Genomic DNA, 17,812 nt, shown 5'->3' with positions numbered 1-17,812 from the left:
AGAAAAACGCTTTTAGAATTCCAAAGAAAAATGATGTCCAACAAAGATTTGTATACCCACTCTAAAATGTTTTTAAAAGATCACTTTTTTAAAAGTATATTAAAAATAATGTCAGTAACTGAGCTACCTCTGAAATATCTAGGCCCCCAGAACCTAAAATCATGTTTCCTCCAGGCCAGATCCTCAGTCTGTAGCATCAGAATACCATACATTTCAGATATACTGGCATTCTTTGGCCATAAAACTACACAGTTCTCCTTACACTTTTAAAACCAGCTACCAGAACCAATTTGCTGGTCCTCCACATCACAAGCCTCTCAATACCTTCCATCCCCTTTAGAGAGCTTACTTTCAATATTTGAATCTTTTGAGTGGCATTCTTCCCAAGTGTATTTTCAGTGAACTTTTACTTTGAAATAATTATACATTCAGATACAGTTGTAAGAAATAAGAGAGATCGATCTTCATGTGTGCTGGTTTCCCCCAATGTTAACATCTTACGAAAATATACTACAACATCCCAAATAAGGTATTGACTTTGATATAAATCAATCTTAGCTTATACTTCCTCAGTTTTACTTGCACTCATTTGTGATTTAGATCAAAGCAATCCTATCACATATGTAAGTTCGTGTATCTACCATCAGTGAAAAATGCAGAGCAGTACCAATACAATGATCTCCTATTTCTCTTTTTATAAATATAACCATCTCACTCCCTTATGTATCCCCCACCAAAAATTCTATTTTCTTTTCCTTTTGTGCATTAAATCACCAAAACATATATAAACCAGATATATAAATCACCAACAGTTACATAAACCTTATAAATAATTAACATGAGTATAACTTCAAAATTTATATATTTTCTGGCCAGGCTGCAGAGGCTCACGCCTGTAATCCTAGCACTCTAAGAGGCCAAGACAGGCGAATTATTTGAGGACAGGAGTTTGAGACCAGCCTGGACAATATGGTGTAATCCCGTCTCTACCAGAAACACAAAAAAATAGCTGGGCATGGTGGAGTGAGCCTGTAATCCCAGTAAGTCAGGTGGCTGAGGCACAAGACTCTCTTGAACCCAGCAGGCAAAGGCTGCAGTGAGCCAACATGGCAGCACAGCACCCCAGCCTGGGTGACAGAGCAAGACTCTGTCTCAAAAAAAAAGTCATATTTTTTCAACTTTATAAAAAAGTGAAATATTATTCAAGCTAAAATTAGTCACAAGTAGAAAAACCAAGACAATTCTTTTTTTTTTTTTTTTTTGAGACAGGGTCTCACTTTGTCACCCTCCCTGGAGTGCAGTGGTGTGATCATGGCTCACTGCAGTCTTGACCTCCTGAGCTCAAGTGTTCCTCCTGTCTCAGCCTCCTGAGTAGCTGAGACCACAGGCACATTCCACCAAAAAAATTAGCATTCAGCTAACTTTATGAATTATTTGTAGAGACAGGGTCACCCTATGTTGCCCAGGTGGCCCCGAACTCCTGGGCTCAAGCAATCTTCCTGCCTCAGCCTCCCAAAGTGCTGTGATTACAAGAATGAGACACTGTGCCCAGCCTCCAAAATTCTTAAATCATGTTCAGAAATAAAAAATACATTTTAAGGCCGGGCGCAGTGGCTCATGCCTCTAATCCCAGCACTTTGGGAGGCCGAGGCAGGCGGATCATGAGGTCAAGAGTTCGAGACCAGCCTGACCAACATGGTGAAACCCCGTCTCTACTACAAATACAAAAATTAGCGGGGCATGGTGGCTCACGCCTATAATCCCAGCTACTCAGGACGCCAGGGCTCTACTGAAGGCCAACAATTACAAATTTAAAATTGTGCTAAACTTTTCCAAATTTTACATATGTACCTAACAAACATAAAATGCACTGACCTTATACTCCACCCAGGGTATGTCACACTTCACTCAGTCTGTAACAACTTACCCTCAATTTCACTGGGGCTGGCTGATGTCTTTTTTTAACTTCTATCCAAGGTTCTGAGTCCAAGTCAGGCAAACTGGTAGACAAACCTCTAGACATTGCTTGAAGAATACTTGTTTCACTGTTTTTCTTTGGGCTCAATGGGCTTCCAATTCTTGGAGAATTTGGGGCAGACTCTAAAATTTTAAGTTAGTTCTATAGTTAAAATGATAATGGCTTTTCTTACTTATAAAATACATTTCATTTTTTCCTTAACTGGGGCTTGATATTTTTTCACAAAAACATGATCAGTCTCAACTGTAAGCTTTCCAGTGATTTTCAAACCTGAAGGGCTCATAAGATGTACTCAAAAGTGAAGCCATTGAATAATTAAAGAATGTCACCAACTCTTACACAGACCACTACATTCATGTAAACTTCTCAAAAATATCAGTGTGAGTCACTTCCTAATTATGACAGTACAACTATTAGGAAGTCAAGTTCTCTGAAAAATCTTAGATTAAAATCTATAAATTATAAGGAAATTATGGAATCTCAATTGCTATTAAGCCATAGTTAAGCTAAATGCACATCTTATTCAAGGTAAAATTAGTCTCTTGTTCTACTAGGGTCTATACTAAAGCCGTTATTACTCCTACTTTTCACATTTCCTTGGCTCAGCAAGGTTTGCCTACTGCAGTAAATGCAGTGTAGTCATTTACTACTTTGGCTCATACTGAAATACTTTAAAGAGTAAAATGTCGACCGGCCTGACCAAGATGGAGAAACCCTATCTCTACTAAAACTGCAAATTAGCCGGGCATGGTGGCGCATGCCTGTAATCCCAGCTACTCAGGAGGCTGACGCAGGAGAATCGCTTGAACCTGGGAGGTGGAGGTTGCAGTGAACCGAGATGGCGCTATTGCACTCTAGCCTGGGCAACAAAAGCAAAACTCCATCTCAAAAAAAAACAAAAGAGTAAACGTCACATCACTAACGCACACAGCCCTGGCAATAACATTAAAAGCATTTAAAAATTGTTGGAATTTAAAAGGCCTTTTTATACAGTACACTTCTGTAGGTTTATTTTTAATCAAAATGATTAAAATTCAAATTGCAGCCAGGTGCATTGGCTCACGCCTGTAATCCCAGCAGTTTGGGAGGCTGAAGCAGGTGGATCACAAGGTCAGGAGTTCAAGACCAGCCTGGCCAAGATGGTGAAACTCCATGTCTACTAAAAATACAAAAAAATTAGCCAGGCCTGGTGGTGAGCGCCTGTAATCCCCACTACTCAGGATGAGGCAGAGAACTGCTTGAATCCGCAAGGTGGAGGTTGCAGTGAGCTGAGATCTGCACTCCAGCCTGGGCGACAGAGCAACTCCCTGTCTCAAAAAAAAAAAAAAAAGAAAAGAAAAAGAAAAAGAAAACAAATCAAATGGCTTCTTTTATAAATACTTTTTCAAAAGTCAAAGAATATTTAAATATTTTAAGTTATATTCATGTTTAGATCTGAAGATACAATATGAACTTGCTTTGGACACAAGGTGTCTTTAAAAAAGGTAACATTATGTTGTAAGCCTCAAATATACACAATAAAATTTATTTTTCAAAAATGTATACCATAAAATTCTTAATATCATTAACTCCTCTAAGTCAATTCATTGAAAATATTGAGAAGTTAAATGTTAAATGCAGAAAGCTGAAATAAATTAACACCAGCGATCTTTTTTTTAATATTTACTAAATGAAAGGCACATTTTAAGAATGGGTTTAAGAAGAATATTTCAAGATTTTACATTCATCTACATGCTAGACATAGATGAGAGTAAAATCAGATAGCTTTAATATCTTCTCCTTGGACACATGGACTCAACCAGGACTCAACTACTAGATTGTTGTATTATTTATAAAAGACTATATATTGTTTCATAACAGGAAAAGCTCTAGAACTGTGCTGTTCAATACAGTAGGCACAGCCGGGCATGGTGGCTCATGCCTGTAATCCCAGCACTTTGGGAGGCCAAGGTGGGCAGATCACCTAAGGTCAGGAGTTGGAGACCAGCCTGACCAACATGGCGAAACCCCATCCCTACTAAACATACAAAAACTAGCCGGGCGTGGTGTTGGGTGCCTGTAATCCCAGCTACTTGGGAGGTTGAGACAGGAGAATCCCTTGAACCAAGGAGGCAGAGGTTGCAGTGAGCTGAGATCACGCCATTGCACACCAGCCTGGGAGACAGAGCAAGACTCCATCTCAAAAAAAAAAAAAAAAATAGAGTAGGCATTAGCTATATGCAGTTATCTATCACTTCAAATGTGGCTAGTCCTGAAACATGCTCAGGACAAGAGTAAAATACACACCAGGTATTAAAGACGAGGTACTCCCAACCCTGGTAAAAAAAAAATAGTGCCATTAATTTTTACATTGAGCATATAACATTTGGATCTATTAAGTTAAATTAAAATATCTATTTAAAATATTAAAATTAATTTCATGTTTTATAATTTTAAGAATACTAAAATTTTTAGAGTTATATATATGGCTCACATTTTTATTGGACACTGGTGCTCTGTAACTTTATTAACAGCACATATATCACCAATTCATTCACAAAAAAGGTACAAGTGAAATACAAGCTTTGGATGAACATTAATAGGCTAGTTATAGGAATGGGAAAAATATTAACTCCAGAGAACACATTTTTTTTCTTTTTAATGAACCATACATAAAACTTTTTTTTTTTTTTTTTTTTTGAGAGACAGAGGATGGGCACAGTGGCTCATGCCTATCCCAGCACTTTGGGAGGCTGAGGTGGGTGGATCATCTGAGGTCAGGAGTTCAAGACCAGCCTGGCCAACTGGTGAAACCCCGCCTCTACTAAAAAAAAAAAAAATACAAAAATTAGCCAGGCGTGGTGGTAGGCACCTGTAATCCCAGCTACTTGGGAGGATGGGGCAGGAGAATCACTTGAACCCGGGAGGCGGAGGTTGCAGTGAGCCACTGCACTCCAGCCTGGGGGACAAGAGCAAGACTTTGTCTCAAAAAAAAAAAAAAAAAAAAAAAAAAAAAAGAGGGCCTCTTACAGCTGTACAGTGCCATGATCATAGCTCACTACAGCCTCAAACTCCTGGGCTCAAGCAATCCTCCCAACTCAGCCTGCTGAATAACTAGTACTACACGTGCACACCACCACATCCAGCCAATTTAAAAATATATATATTTTGTAGACTAGGTCTCACTTTGTTACCCAGGCTGGTCTTGAACTCCTGGCCTCAAGCAATCCTCTCACCTCAATCTCTAAAGTGCTGTGATTATAGGCATGAGCTACTGCACCTGGCCCAGAGAACTCTATTTCTAATACTATGAATTATCAATGTTCATACTAAATAAAGCCTTAAAAGTAGATGAAGAGCTGGGCTCAGTGGCTCACGCCTATAATCCCAGCACTTTGGGAGGCCGAGGCAGGCAGATCACCTGAGGTCAGGAGTTTGAGACCAGCCTGACCAACATGGTGAAACCCCGTCTCTACTAAAAATACAAAAAAATAGCCAGGCATGGCAGCACACACCTGTAGTCCCAGCTACCCGGGAGGCCGAGGCAGGAGAATTGCTTGAACCTGGGAGGCAGAGTCTGCAGGTGAGCAGAGATCGTGCCATTGCACTCCAGCCTGGGCGACAGAGCAAGACACCGTCTCTTAAAAAAAAGAAAAAAAAAATTATGAGTTTTTGGTATGTCACCCAGTCTGGCCACGGAACTCCTGGGTTCAAGTATCCTTCCAACTTTGCCTCCCAAGTAGCTGGGACTACAGGTGTACACCCCCCACACTCAGATGTTTCTTATAAAATTATCTCTAAATGTTATTTAAGCTTGAATTATGCTTCTACTGTGAAGTAAAGCATTTCAATACATTCGCCAACACATATGCTTAGAAATGAAATGACATTAAAACACTAAAGAATTTGGATAAGACGAGAAAACATACAATTCTTAGAATAAGACTCGTAAAGGTGTTAACCTCATGATTAATTTATATATATGCTGTGTGGTCTGCTGCATCTTTTTTTTTTTAATAACGAAAAGATTTCAAACTATACATCTGAATGGATTAAGGGTAATAGTAAACCCCTAATCTTCCAAGATAAAATGAGTTTAAATGACTTAGATTACCGATATTAAACTTACTTAGAAACAAAAAACAATTTAGATGCATATATTTAATACTTGTTTTAATTTGTAAGAACACAGAAAATTTATCTTTGCTGCTTTTATTAATTGAAAAAATCAGTGGCCGGGCACAGTGGCTCATGCCTGTAATCCCACCATTTTAGGAGGCCAAGGTGGGCTGATCACAAGGTCAGGAGTTCGAGACAAGCCTGACCAACATGATGAAACCCCATCTCTACTAAAAATACAAAAATTAGCCAAGCGTGGTGGCGCACACCTGTAATCCCAGCTGCTCAGGAGGCTGAGGCAAGAGAATCGCTTGAATCCAGGAGGCGGAGGTTGCAGTGAGCCGAGACTTCACCACTATACTCCAGCCTGAGCGACAGAGCAAGACTCTGTCCCAACAAAAAAAAAAAAAAAGAAAGAAAATTATTAACTAAACTCTCCAAAGAAAAATCACCATATACATTTCATCTCTGGTATGATTTTTTTTTTCTACCTTGGGAGGATCACAGTTCTGGGTAATTAAAAAGGTTTCCTGAAAAAAGGATTACATATTTTGTGTGGCACTTTTAAAAATTCTCATTGAGTGGTGTTAAGAGTCAAGGGGAAAAAAAAAGAAAAGAAAGAAAAACACTACATTACAGTGCCCTTGTGAAGATTATTAAAATTTAAAAAAAGAAAAAAAACCCAACATTGTCAGGTACCTGACCTTTCAATTCTGATGAATGAAATCCTTTCATTTAAGAGTTAAACAATATCCATAAAACTGCAAAACCTATGTTTCAGAAGTAATCTTACCATTCCCATAATCAATGTTTTGTGGTGCATAAAGGTAGACTTCTGCTTAGTTCAACCCCTATTAGAAAATTCAACCTCCAGATAGGAAAAAAAAAAATAGAAATTTTAATCTCTTTGATGAAGAAGACCAATTATGTTAGAATATTTTACCATACAAATCCCTCAGAAATAATAAAGCGTTATGTTATTAAAATTTTAAGGTCTTCAAATTTGAGGTTAAAATGATATACAGTTTCACTACTTTTCTCTACTCATAGATACATATAAACACAGTTTAGGCTTCTTATCCCTATTTCCACTTCAAATTTTTGGTGACATACTACTCTCCATTGACTTAAAGAAACTAGGCTTTCTTATCACTAGGAAATTATTAAGGTCAGCAATTTGAGAATTCATGGAAAGAGGTGATTTACATATTTATTCCTATGACCTAATGTGAATCAGCATAATTCTAAGAACCCTCCATCTTTTTATATTTCTTCATTAACCATCTAGTTTCTGATATATAATCTAAATAACCTAAAATTTATGACATTTTAATATATACTGGCTTGTTTCAGACAATATGTATGTGCATGCATCTGAGTGTATATTAAAAAACACAAAAATGTACAAGACATTATGATTTTATTCTAATTTTATTAGTATGCATAAATGGTTAATGGACAGGCATTACCAACTTGACTGACCTATCTTACCTACCCTGTAGAGAAAGTATATGCTATTTTATCTAATTTACCCAATGCCTTGTGAACCCAATGTTCACAAGCTAGCTAAAACTACCATCTTGGACCCAAGTTGATACCATAAATAAATCTAACTTATATAATCACCCATTTTATCTTAACAAAAAATAAATTAAAAACCACTTGCTAAAATAATGTCACTTTTCTTCAGCTTTTAAAATGCCTGTCCAAGTTGCTTACTGGGATTAGAAGGAGAAGGCTGACAAAGAAACATAAGATAAAAATACTGTGAGACTGTCCATCATCGATGCTTTGTTGATGGGACGTTCTCTCATACTGATGTATCAAAAATACATTTTGAAGAGTAAAGGAAGAAATAACCTCATCCAGTTCTTAAATTCCTTACCCCTTAAGTGTCCACATTAATAAGTCTTATGTCTAAGTGAAACATCATGACAATATCTGAGTTTTGCAATGTACACTACACTGAAAGGCAAATCAAATAGCAAAGTACTTAAGAATCTGGGAAATGCTACTCAATCCCCTCTTTTTCTGCTTTATTCATCTGGACACAAGTACATAACCCTGGAAACAGAAAACATAATCTTGCGGTATTTCCAGAATAATAATAATAAACTTTCCCACCATGAATAAAAGCAGCCCCTGCAGCCCAGGCCAATTACACAGAAATAGGCAGCTCCTATAAAAAGAGCAGCAGTCCTCTGGTTTGTCTCTCATTATCGCAAAGGTGGTTATCTCCACTGCAGTGTTGGCCCAACTTCCTCCACCAAGAGGTGGGAATAGACATTCTTGAACAGAAGACAGTCTGATCTCTTTCATTTTGCAGCAGGATTTGTTCCAGTATTTATAATGGCATTTCAGTGAGTCACCTATTCCACTGCATATTCCGATCAAATGACATCCAAGAGCTTCAGAAGATCATCACCCTGACTGAAAAAAGTTTAAGCACACATTTTTTCCCAAGAGGGAATGTCTTAAAAATGATCCAGGAAAAAATTATTAACATTAAATCTTTTGGAAATTCTAAACACAACCAAATTAAACAGAACCCCAATTCTGATTTAGAATGTAGGTCATCTTATCTTTCCAAGACAAGATTAAAGCATATTGGTAACAAAATTAAAGGAAGACTACCCCATTCTTGAGTATAAGACCTTTTTCAGAATAATCTAATCATACTATTCCAATTCTACAGGGGAAAACAATACACATCTATAGTTATTTAGTAAAAATAAAAGTTAGAAATTCCATACATGACAAAGTACAAATAAAATTTAAGAACAAGAAACATAAGACAGCTTTCCTTATAATTCTTAAATCCTTATTTATACCTCTGTGAGGCAATATGAATACAAAATGGGACATCAAAAGTCTTTCAGTTAGCTTTAATTTTCCTATCAAATCTAAATAAACTAAAAATAAATAAATAAATAAGTAAATTGGACCAAATTACCCACTGCTACATCGTTTGCTCTAGAAGAAAAGATGTTACCTGTATGTGAGCAAAAGGCTTGGCCTGGTACAAACTCTGGACAATCAATCAGTTGAGAAAAGTCTGTTGGTGGCACACTGCGTGGAGGAGGGCCTGGAATTGGCCATTTTTCTGGTTCTATCTTTTTTCTCATTTTCTCATCCACAATTTCTACTTCTGTGCTATCCTTCAGTGCCTATTAACAGAAATTGAGCTATTAAAATTATGAGCTATTTCACTGCCTGTGCTATACTTCTAAGAACCTAAAAATTTGAAAATCTGAAATTAGCAAACTCATTTGCAGTTAATGATTCTAAAAAATCCATAAGTTAACCACACAGAACACAAGTTTTAAAATCATTTGCACCTGTAAAGTAACAAATATCCTGATCTCCCACTTATTTAACTTCAGATGATATATTTTTCACAATTAGAACAGTCATTTAAGGAATACTGAATCAGCTAGAAGCAAATTGACTTTTACTATTTTCTTCTCTCTCTCATATTTCCTTGTCTTCCATTAAAATATTACCAAATAAAATTTAGGCATTTTATTATTGTAATAATTACCAAAATTTATTGAATAATAAGTACTACATGTACTCATGATTCCTCGCAATACCTCATAAAGAAGGTATCACCCCTACATATAGATGAGGAAACTGAGGCTCAAAGAAATAAACTTAATCAAAGATCATAGATCTAGTGTGAGACAACACCAGGACTCAAACCACTATCTATCTGCAACTAAAAGTCTTAGCCATTAGGCCAAAGGTGCTTCCCTAATATGTACTATAAGGATAAAACAAAACTAGGCCAAAATTTCTTCAAGATACAAACTAAAGCCTTATTGATTTAACTTCTCACTGAAATACAGGAGTACTCACCTTTTAGAAATTAGGATAAATACAAAATGTATAATATAAAAACAATATAAAGTTATATGTACATTAACTTATAAAAATTAAAGCCCACTACATTTTAGCTGGAGAATATGCTGTATATAATTAAGAACATTAACTGGGCCAGGTGCTCATGCCTGTAATCCCAACACTTTGGGAGGCCGGGGCAGGTGGATCATGAGGTCAGGAGATTGAGACCATCTTGGCCAATATGGTGAAACCTCATCTCTACTAAAAATACAAAAATTAGCTGGGCATGGTGGCATGTGCCTGTAATCCCAGCTACTTGGGAGGGAGAGGCAGGAGAATCACTTGAACCAGGGAGTTAGAGGTTGCAGTGAGCCGAGATGGCGCCACTGGACTCCACCCTGGAGACAGAGCAAGATTCCATCTCAAAAGAAAAAGAAAAAAAGAACATTATCCATTCAGAAATGAACAGATTTTGAAAAAAGAACCTACTCTTGCTCTTAATATTAGTATGGTACTTAACTCTCAAGTTATATTTTCCATAACTGGGCATTTCTTTTATTATTATTATTATTATTATTTTTTGAGGCATAGTCTCGCTCTGTCACCCAGCCTAGAGTGCAGTGGTGTGAACTTGGCTCACTGCAACCTCCGCCTCCCAAGTTCAAGCAATTCTCTGCCTTAGCCTTCGGAGTAGCTGGGATTACAGGCGCCCGCTGCCACACCTGGCTAATTTTTTTGTACTTTTAGTAGAGATGGGGTTTCACCAAGTTGGCCAGGCTGGTCTTGAACTCCTGACCTCGTGATCCACCAGCCTTGGCCTCCCAAAGTGCTGGGATTACAGGTGCGAGCCACTGCGCCCAGCCATAATTGGGCATTTCTTTAAATTACAATTAGGACTTATTTTAAACAAAACTCCTTTGAGAAGGGAGTCTGAAATATAAAATGGAGAAAGATAGGAAAGAATCCTATGGTGAAAGCTTTAAGTGAGTAAAATCAGTATATTTTTCCCAACATATATTTTCCTCATTTTGTCCACTGAAAGACCTAGAAGCAATGACACCCCAGTAGCAAACAGTATGCCCAGCATCCAGACCATGCAACAACATGGAAGAATGTCAAAAACTACCAATGAAAAGAACTTAGAGACAGAAGAAATCAATTTACACAAATGCCAAGAACAGACTAATCTAATCTATGATATGAAAATCAGAAAAGTTGTTGGAGAGGCTGTGTGACACTGACTAGAAAGAGCCATGAAGGAAGTTTTTAGAATAATGAAAGTATTCTACATCTTGTTTGGGGTAATGCTTATGTTTAATTTTCAAAACTCACAGTGAACATCGAAGATTGCTGTATTTTACCATATGTTATCTATCCCTGAATGTAAAAAAAAACAAAAACAAAACTCCTTGAAACTTTCCCATATGTTTAAATTTTCCAAAGTAAAGTTGTGGAAAAAGACTGCCAATAGTGTTGGTTAGAATGTGAAGCAAGTCAAACTCCCAATAGTGGTGGTTTTGATTGGTTCGATACTTTAAAAAAATGTTTAGCAGTATCTACAAAAGGTAATCACACATTTATGCCCTGTTACCCACCAATTTCCCAGGAAAATAAATGCTTATGTTCACCCAGAAATATCTACGATAATGTTCACAGTAGCATCAAAGACCCAAAGTGGAAAGAACCCAAATATGTCTGTCAATAGGAGCACAGAAAAATTAACTGTTGCCGGGCACGGTGGCTCAAGCCTATAATCCCAGCACTTTGGGAGGCCGAAGCGGGTGGATCACGAGGTCAGGAGTTCAAGACCAGCCTGGCCAACATGGTGAAACCCTGTCTCTATTAAAAATACAAAAACTTAGCCAGGCTTGGTGGTGGGTGCCTGTAATCCCAGCTACTCGGGAGGCTGAGGCAGGAGAATCACTTGAAACTGGGAGGTGGAAGCTGCAGTGAGCTGAGATCAGGTCAGTACAACTCCAGCCTGGGCCACAGAGTGAGACTGGTCTCAAAAAAAAAAAAAAAGAAAGAAAGAAAGAAAAGAAAGATTGATTAACTGTTATATTCATACAATGGAAAAACTACCAAAAAACAAAGTAAACAACTGCTATACACCAATATGAATAAATCTCACAGAAACAACTTCAGAAATAAAATCAGATATAAAAGTCATAACACCATTTATGTGAAGTTCAAAAACAGGAGAGAAGCCTCTTAAAAGGGAGAGCAGTGGTACTGACTAGGAGGGTACAGAAAGCAACTTGCTTGGGTCTTGAAAATGTTCTCTATCTTAATCTGGATGGCAGTTACCTGACCGTATACATAGGAAAAAAAATCATCTCTAATCTTATGAGTTACAATATATAATGTATAAAGGCCAGGTGCGATGGCTCACACCTGTAATCCCAGCACTTTGGGAGGCTGAGGCAGGCGGATCATGAGACTCCATCTCAAAATAAATAAATAAATAATAATGTATAAATTATGCCTCAATTTAAAAGAAAATAAAGAAAAACTTGTGGGATGAAAAGCTCAAAGTTCTTTATGTACAGCTACTAAAGCCTCTGCCAACACATGCTTTTTATAAAAAATAAAAAAAAGAGGAGGCCGGGCGTGGTGGCTCACACCTGTAATCCCAGCACTTTGGGAGGCCGAGGCAGGCAGATCACCTGAGGTCAGGAGTTCCAGACCAGCCTGGCCAACATGGCAAAAACCCGTCTCTACTAAAATACAAAAATTAGCCAGGCGTAGCGGCAGGCGCTTGTAATCCCAGCTACTCGGGAGGCTGAGGCAGAAGAATCGCTTGAACCTGGGAGGCAGAGGTTGTAGTGAGCCAAGATCATGCCACTGCACTCCAACCTGGGTGACAGAGTGAGACTCTGTCTCAAAAAAATAAAAAAACAAAAGAGGAAGGGGCATAACAAACATTGTATGTAGTAAGGTATCATAGTATTCTCTTACATAAACTATCTCAGGAGGAAGACACAAGAAAGAAGTAACACTGACCACTACCAAGGCAGGTAACCCATTCATTGTTGGTGAAAAATGGGAAAAAAAAATTTTTTTACCATATACCTTTTTTTTCCTTGGACAATCACTGTAAGATAACCATATAACCTTTTGAGTTTTGAATTTTGTGTAATTTATTTCCTATTTAGAAATAATAAATTTAAAAGGGAAATGAAGAACACAGAAAGTGAAACATTCATCACTCAGGCCATAAAAGGATCATATAAAAATTACACCATGCACAAAATTAAGGTAAAGACCTAGAAGAAACAGAGTTACACATATTTTTATTAAAAACCAAGCCTTGGTAATCCTGAACTCCTAAACAATGAGTTACTGGGTACATCAGTATTTTCCAGTATCTGAGGTTTTAACTGACTTAGCTATTAATTTTGGTTCTTTTCTTAATGATACAGACCTACTACTATGAATAACTACCAATGCTGGAATACATAAATGTTGTATTCTTACTGCCTGGTAGTAAGAGAAAGACTTGAATGTGCAAAGACCTGGAGATAAAAAGAAAAGAGCACAAGTTTTGAGGAAGCACAAGTTCAGACAATTTAGAAAACAAGGTTTGAGATGAAAGTAGCAGGCACAGTTCTGAGGCTGATATTATATTAATTATTCCTCTAAATCCTCATACTCTATTGTAGCTTAAGTATTATTTGCTATATTTTAACAAGAAAATTGATGCATGAAGATGTTAATTGCTTAGTTACACAACTGGTAAGCTATAGAACCAGGATCAATTTGCTCTAACAAATGGAAGACACAAAAAGCTTTCAATTATGGGGAAGACATCAAGAATGCAGTAAGCTAAAAAATAAATGAGAAGAATCAGATTCAACAAGTTTGGTTTGCGTTTGCATACTCAACCAGGGCAGATACAGGTATCAGCTAAAGTATTTTGCTTCTCTTGAGAGTTTTTCAAGAAAAGAAAAACTTGCCGGGCGTGGTGGCTCACGCTTGTAATCCCAGCACTTTGGGAGGCCAAGGCGGGTGGATCACGAGGTCAGGAGATCGAGACCACGGTGAAACCCCGTCTCTACTAAAAATACAAAAAAAAAAAATTAGCCGGGCGTGGTGGCGGGCGCCTGTAGTCCCAGCTACTCGGAGAGGCTGAGGCAGGAGAATGGCGTGAACCCGGGAGGCGGAGCTCGCAGTGAGCCGAGATTGCGCCACTGCACTCCAGCCTGGGCGACAGAGCAAGACTCCGTCTCAAAAAAAAAAACTTTGAGCATATTCAAATACATATGGGAAGAAGCTGGTAAAAATGAAATGCATGAAGATAAAGGAGTTATCAACAGAAATACATCGTTTAAGACTAACAATAAGGGCCGGGCGTGGTGGCTCACGCCTGTAATCCCAGCACTTTGGGAGGCCGAGGCAGGAGGATCACGAGGTCAGGAGATCAAGACCATCCTGGCTAACATGGTGAAACTCCATCTCTACTAAAAATACAAAAAAAAAATTAGCCAGGCGTGGTGGCGGGCGCCTGTAGTCCCAGCTACTCGGAGAGGCTGAGGCAGGAGAATGGCGTGAACCTGGGAGGCGGAGCTTGCAGTGAGCCGAGACTGCGCCACTGCACTCCAGCCTGGGCAACAGAGCGAGACTCCGTCTCAAAAAAAAAAAAAAAAAAAAAAAAAAGACTAACAGTAATAGCAAATGCTTACTTATTTAGAGCTTACCACATTTGCCAGATACTTTCATTAACACAATTCATCCTCAGGACAACCCTAGGAAATACGTATTACTATTTCAGGACACTGACCATAGTCACAGAGCTACAAAGGACATATTCATAGGTCCATGATCTTGATATGTTAACACTGCAACGCCTAATGAAGCCTTACTTTCTCAACAGAAAAAGAACACCTTTCCTACTATTACAAATGGTAGGTGCATAATGAATGTTAAGTGAATGCAGACTTATGTTCTTCTAAATTGCTATGCTTACGTGTTTCTGCTTTTCAATAGTGGTATTATTTTTTACTGTATCATTAGCTACTTATCAGTGCTAACCATAACAGTAGCTCAAAGCTTCCTTTTAAAAATCCTTCCTTACTGCTATAAGTTGTAAAAACAAAATGTCAATGATCTTAAAATTGTGCTTGAGGATTTAATGGGACTACAAACAGACCAAAAAGGCATACAATAATAAAATTACCACTACATTCGTACAGAAGTAGACAGGGAAAAATAGCAACAACTTCATAAAAAAACAGCAGCTGAGTTGGCTATAGCACTTTGCTATAGCACAATGGCAGCAGTTAATAAACTCATTCTAATGCCGGGGGTGGTAGCTCATGCCTGTAATCCCAGCACTTTGGGAAGCTGAGGCAGGAAGATCACTTGAGGCCAGGAGTTCGAGACCAGCCTGGCCAACATGGTGAAACTCCATCTCTACTAAAAAATGAAAATAAATAAATAAATAAATGAATACACAAACTCATTCTACTATGAATCATAATATTTGCTCTAAGAGCAAATTTTGCAAAAAAAAAAACAAACTAATTTTCTCTGTTAATTACAATATATAGAAACCTTATATACTTACCTATAAACAAATGCAATAATGACATTGCTTACAGTATTTTCATGAAACCAAGAACCATTAATTATACACCAACAAATCATTATTTTATGTTGTTTTCAAAACATGGATTTTACTATAGTAAAATCAATTCTCCTGTCTCAGCCTCCCAAATAGCTGGGATTACATGCACGTCACCATGTCCAGCTAATTTTTGTATTTTAGTAGAGACACAGTTTGACCATGTTGACCAAGCTGGTGTCAAACTCCTGACCTCAAGTGATCCACCCGCCTTGGCCTCCCAAAGTGCTGGGATTACAGGCATAAGCCACCGCGCCCAGCCCTGTAGTTGATTTTTAAAACATGAAGCACATGTGTTCAAAAACTTGCTATTCAAAGAAGCCTGTTAAGAAATGAGGCCAGGCGCGGTGGCTCATTCCTGTAATCCCAGCACTCTGGGAGGCCAAGGCAGGTGGATCACCTGAGGTAGAAGTTCGAGACCAGCCTGACCAACATGGTGAAACTCTGTCTCTACTAAAAAATACAAAAATTAGCCGGGCATGGTGGTGGGTGCCTGTAATCCCAGCTACTCGGGGGGCTGAGGCAGGAGACTCGCTTGAACCCAGGAAACGGAGGTTGCAGTGAGCTGAGATCACGCCATTACACTCCAACCTGCGTGACAGAGCAAGACTCTGTCTCAAAAACAAAAAAAAAAAAAAAAAAAGAAAATGAAAAGACAAAAACTAGGAAAAAATATTTGCAAAATACATAATGGACTTGTATCCAGAATGAAGAACTCATACAGTATCTTTTAAAAAACACTTCAATAATAATGAATAAAAAATCTGAACAGACATTTCCACTAATAAGGTATGCAGACAAAAAAGCACATGAAAAACTGCTAACAACTTCAATCACTAGGGAAATGCAAATTAAAACCACAATGAGTCCAGGCGCGGTGGCTCACGCCTGTAATCCCAGCACTTTGGGAGGCTGAGGCGGGCAGATCATAAGGTCAAGAGATCAAGACCATCCTGACCAACATGGTGAAACCCCCATCCCTACTAAAAACACAAAAGTTAGATAGGCGTGGTGGAGTGCGCCTGTAGTACCAGCTGCTTGGGAGGCTAAGGCAGGAGAATCACTTGAACCCAGGAGGCGGAGGTTGCAGTGAGCCAAGATCGCACCACAGCACTCCAGCCTGGGCGACAGAGAGACTCTGTCTCAAAAAACAAACAAACACAATGAGGCCAGGCGCGTGGTAGCTCACACCTGTAATCCCAGCACTTTGGGATGCCAAGGAAGATGGATCGCCTGAAAGTCAGGAGTTCGAGACCAGCCTGGCCAACATAGTGAAATCTCACCTCTATTAAAAATATAAAAAAATTAGCTGAACGTGGTGGCAGGCGCCTGTAATCCCAGATACTTGGGAGGCTGAGGCAGGAGAATTGCTTGAATCCGGGAGGTGGAGGTTGCAGTAAGCCAAGATCATGGCATTGCACTCCACTCCGGCCTGGGCAACAAGAGCAAAACTGAAACTTTGTCCCAAAAAAAAAAAAATTTAAAAACCCACAATGAGAAACCACTACATATCTATTATTCAAAAAACTGACAATATCAGCAATGATAAGGCTGAGGAACAAGTCCCATACATAATCATGGGAATGCAAAATGGTAAAGCCACTTTGGACAATAGGTTGGCATTTTCTTATGAAGATAAGCATATACTTACTATACTTTCCAGCAATCACAATACTAGATATTTATCCAACAGAAATATATATATATAATATACGTGTGTGTATATATATATATATATATGTATGTGTGTGTATATACATATATATATATATATATATCCCTGTAAAGATCTTCATGCTTTACTTATACTCTCCAAAACCATAAACAATCTGAATGTCCACCAACAAGTGAATGGATAAACTGTGGTATATCCATACCACGGAATACTAGTCAGCAATATGAAAGAACAAACTACTGCGACATGCAACATAGGTGAATCTCAAAAACACAATACTTCTGAAAAATCAGAAACAAAAGGCTACAACTTTTAAAATTTTATGATAGTCTGGAAAATGCAAAACTATAGGGATAAAAAGCAGACTAGTGGCCAGGCATGGTGGCTCACACCTATAACCCCAACACTTTGGGAAGCCAGGTAGGGATGGATCACCTGAGGTCAGAAATTCAAGATCAGCCTGGCCAACATTGGGAAACCCTGCCTCTATTAAAATACAAAAATTAGCTGGGTATGGTGGTGGCACACTCCAGTTATCCCAGCTACTTGGGAGGCTGAGGCAGGAAAATCTTTGAACCTGGGAGGCGGAAGTTGC

At 38.4% G+C, this 17,812-nt stretch overlaps 1 protein-coding gene across 8 annotated transcripts in view; it reads right to left on the bottom strand.

The window, feature by feature from the left end:
- The window catches only part of LARP1B (La ribonucleoprotein 1B), a 151,073-nt gene that overhangs the window by 96,409 nt on the left and 36,852 nt on the right, over positions 1–17,812 (bottom strand). For 5 of the 8 annotated variants that reach the window (XR_008657243.2, XM_063637514.1, XM_055275853.2 and 2 more), the window contains exons 9-10: positions 9,069–9,243; positions 1,928–2,100 (exon numbers count right to left, since the gene is read on the bottom strand). Coding sequence is in view for 7 of the 8 variants with exons in the window: in XM_063637514.1 (XP_063493584.1) it covers positions 1,928–2,100; positions 9,069–9,243 (348 nt within the window). In the remaining variant the exon portion in view is untranslated. Of the gene's footprint in view, positions 1–1,927; positions 2,101–7,479; positions 8,507–9,068; positions 9,244–17,812 lie in introns of those variants that run through there. The other 3 variants (XM_055275855.2, XM_063637516.1, XM_055275854.2) reach the window with 1 other exon arrangement.

The sequence above is a fragment of the Symphalangus syndactylus genome, chromosome 4 (assembly GCF_028878055.3).
Source record: "Symphalangus syndactylus isolate Jambi chromosome 4, NHGRI_mSymSyn1-v2.1_pri, whole genome shotgun sequence".
In the NCBI taxonomy this organism is placed as follows: domain Eukaryota; kingdom Metazoa; phylum Chordata; class Mammalia; order Primates; family Hylobatidae; genus Symphalangus; species Symphalangus syndactylus.
Note: the sequence above shows the minus strand (reverse complement) of the source record. Positions and strands in the feature narration are given on the sequence as shown.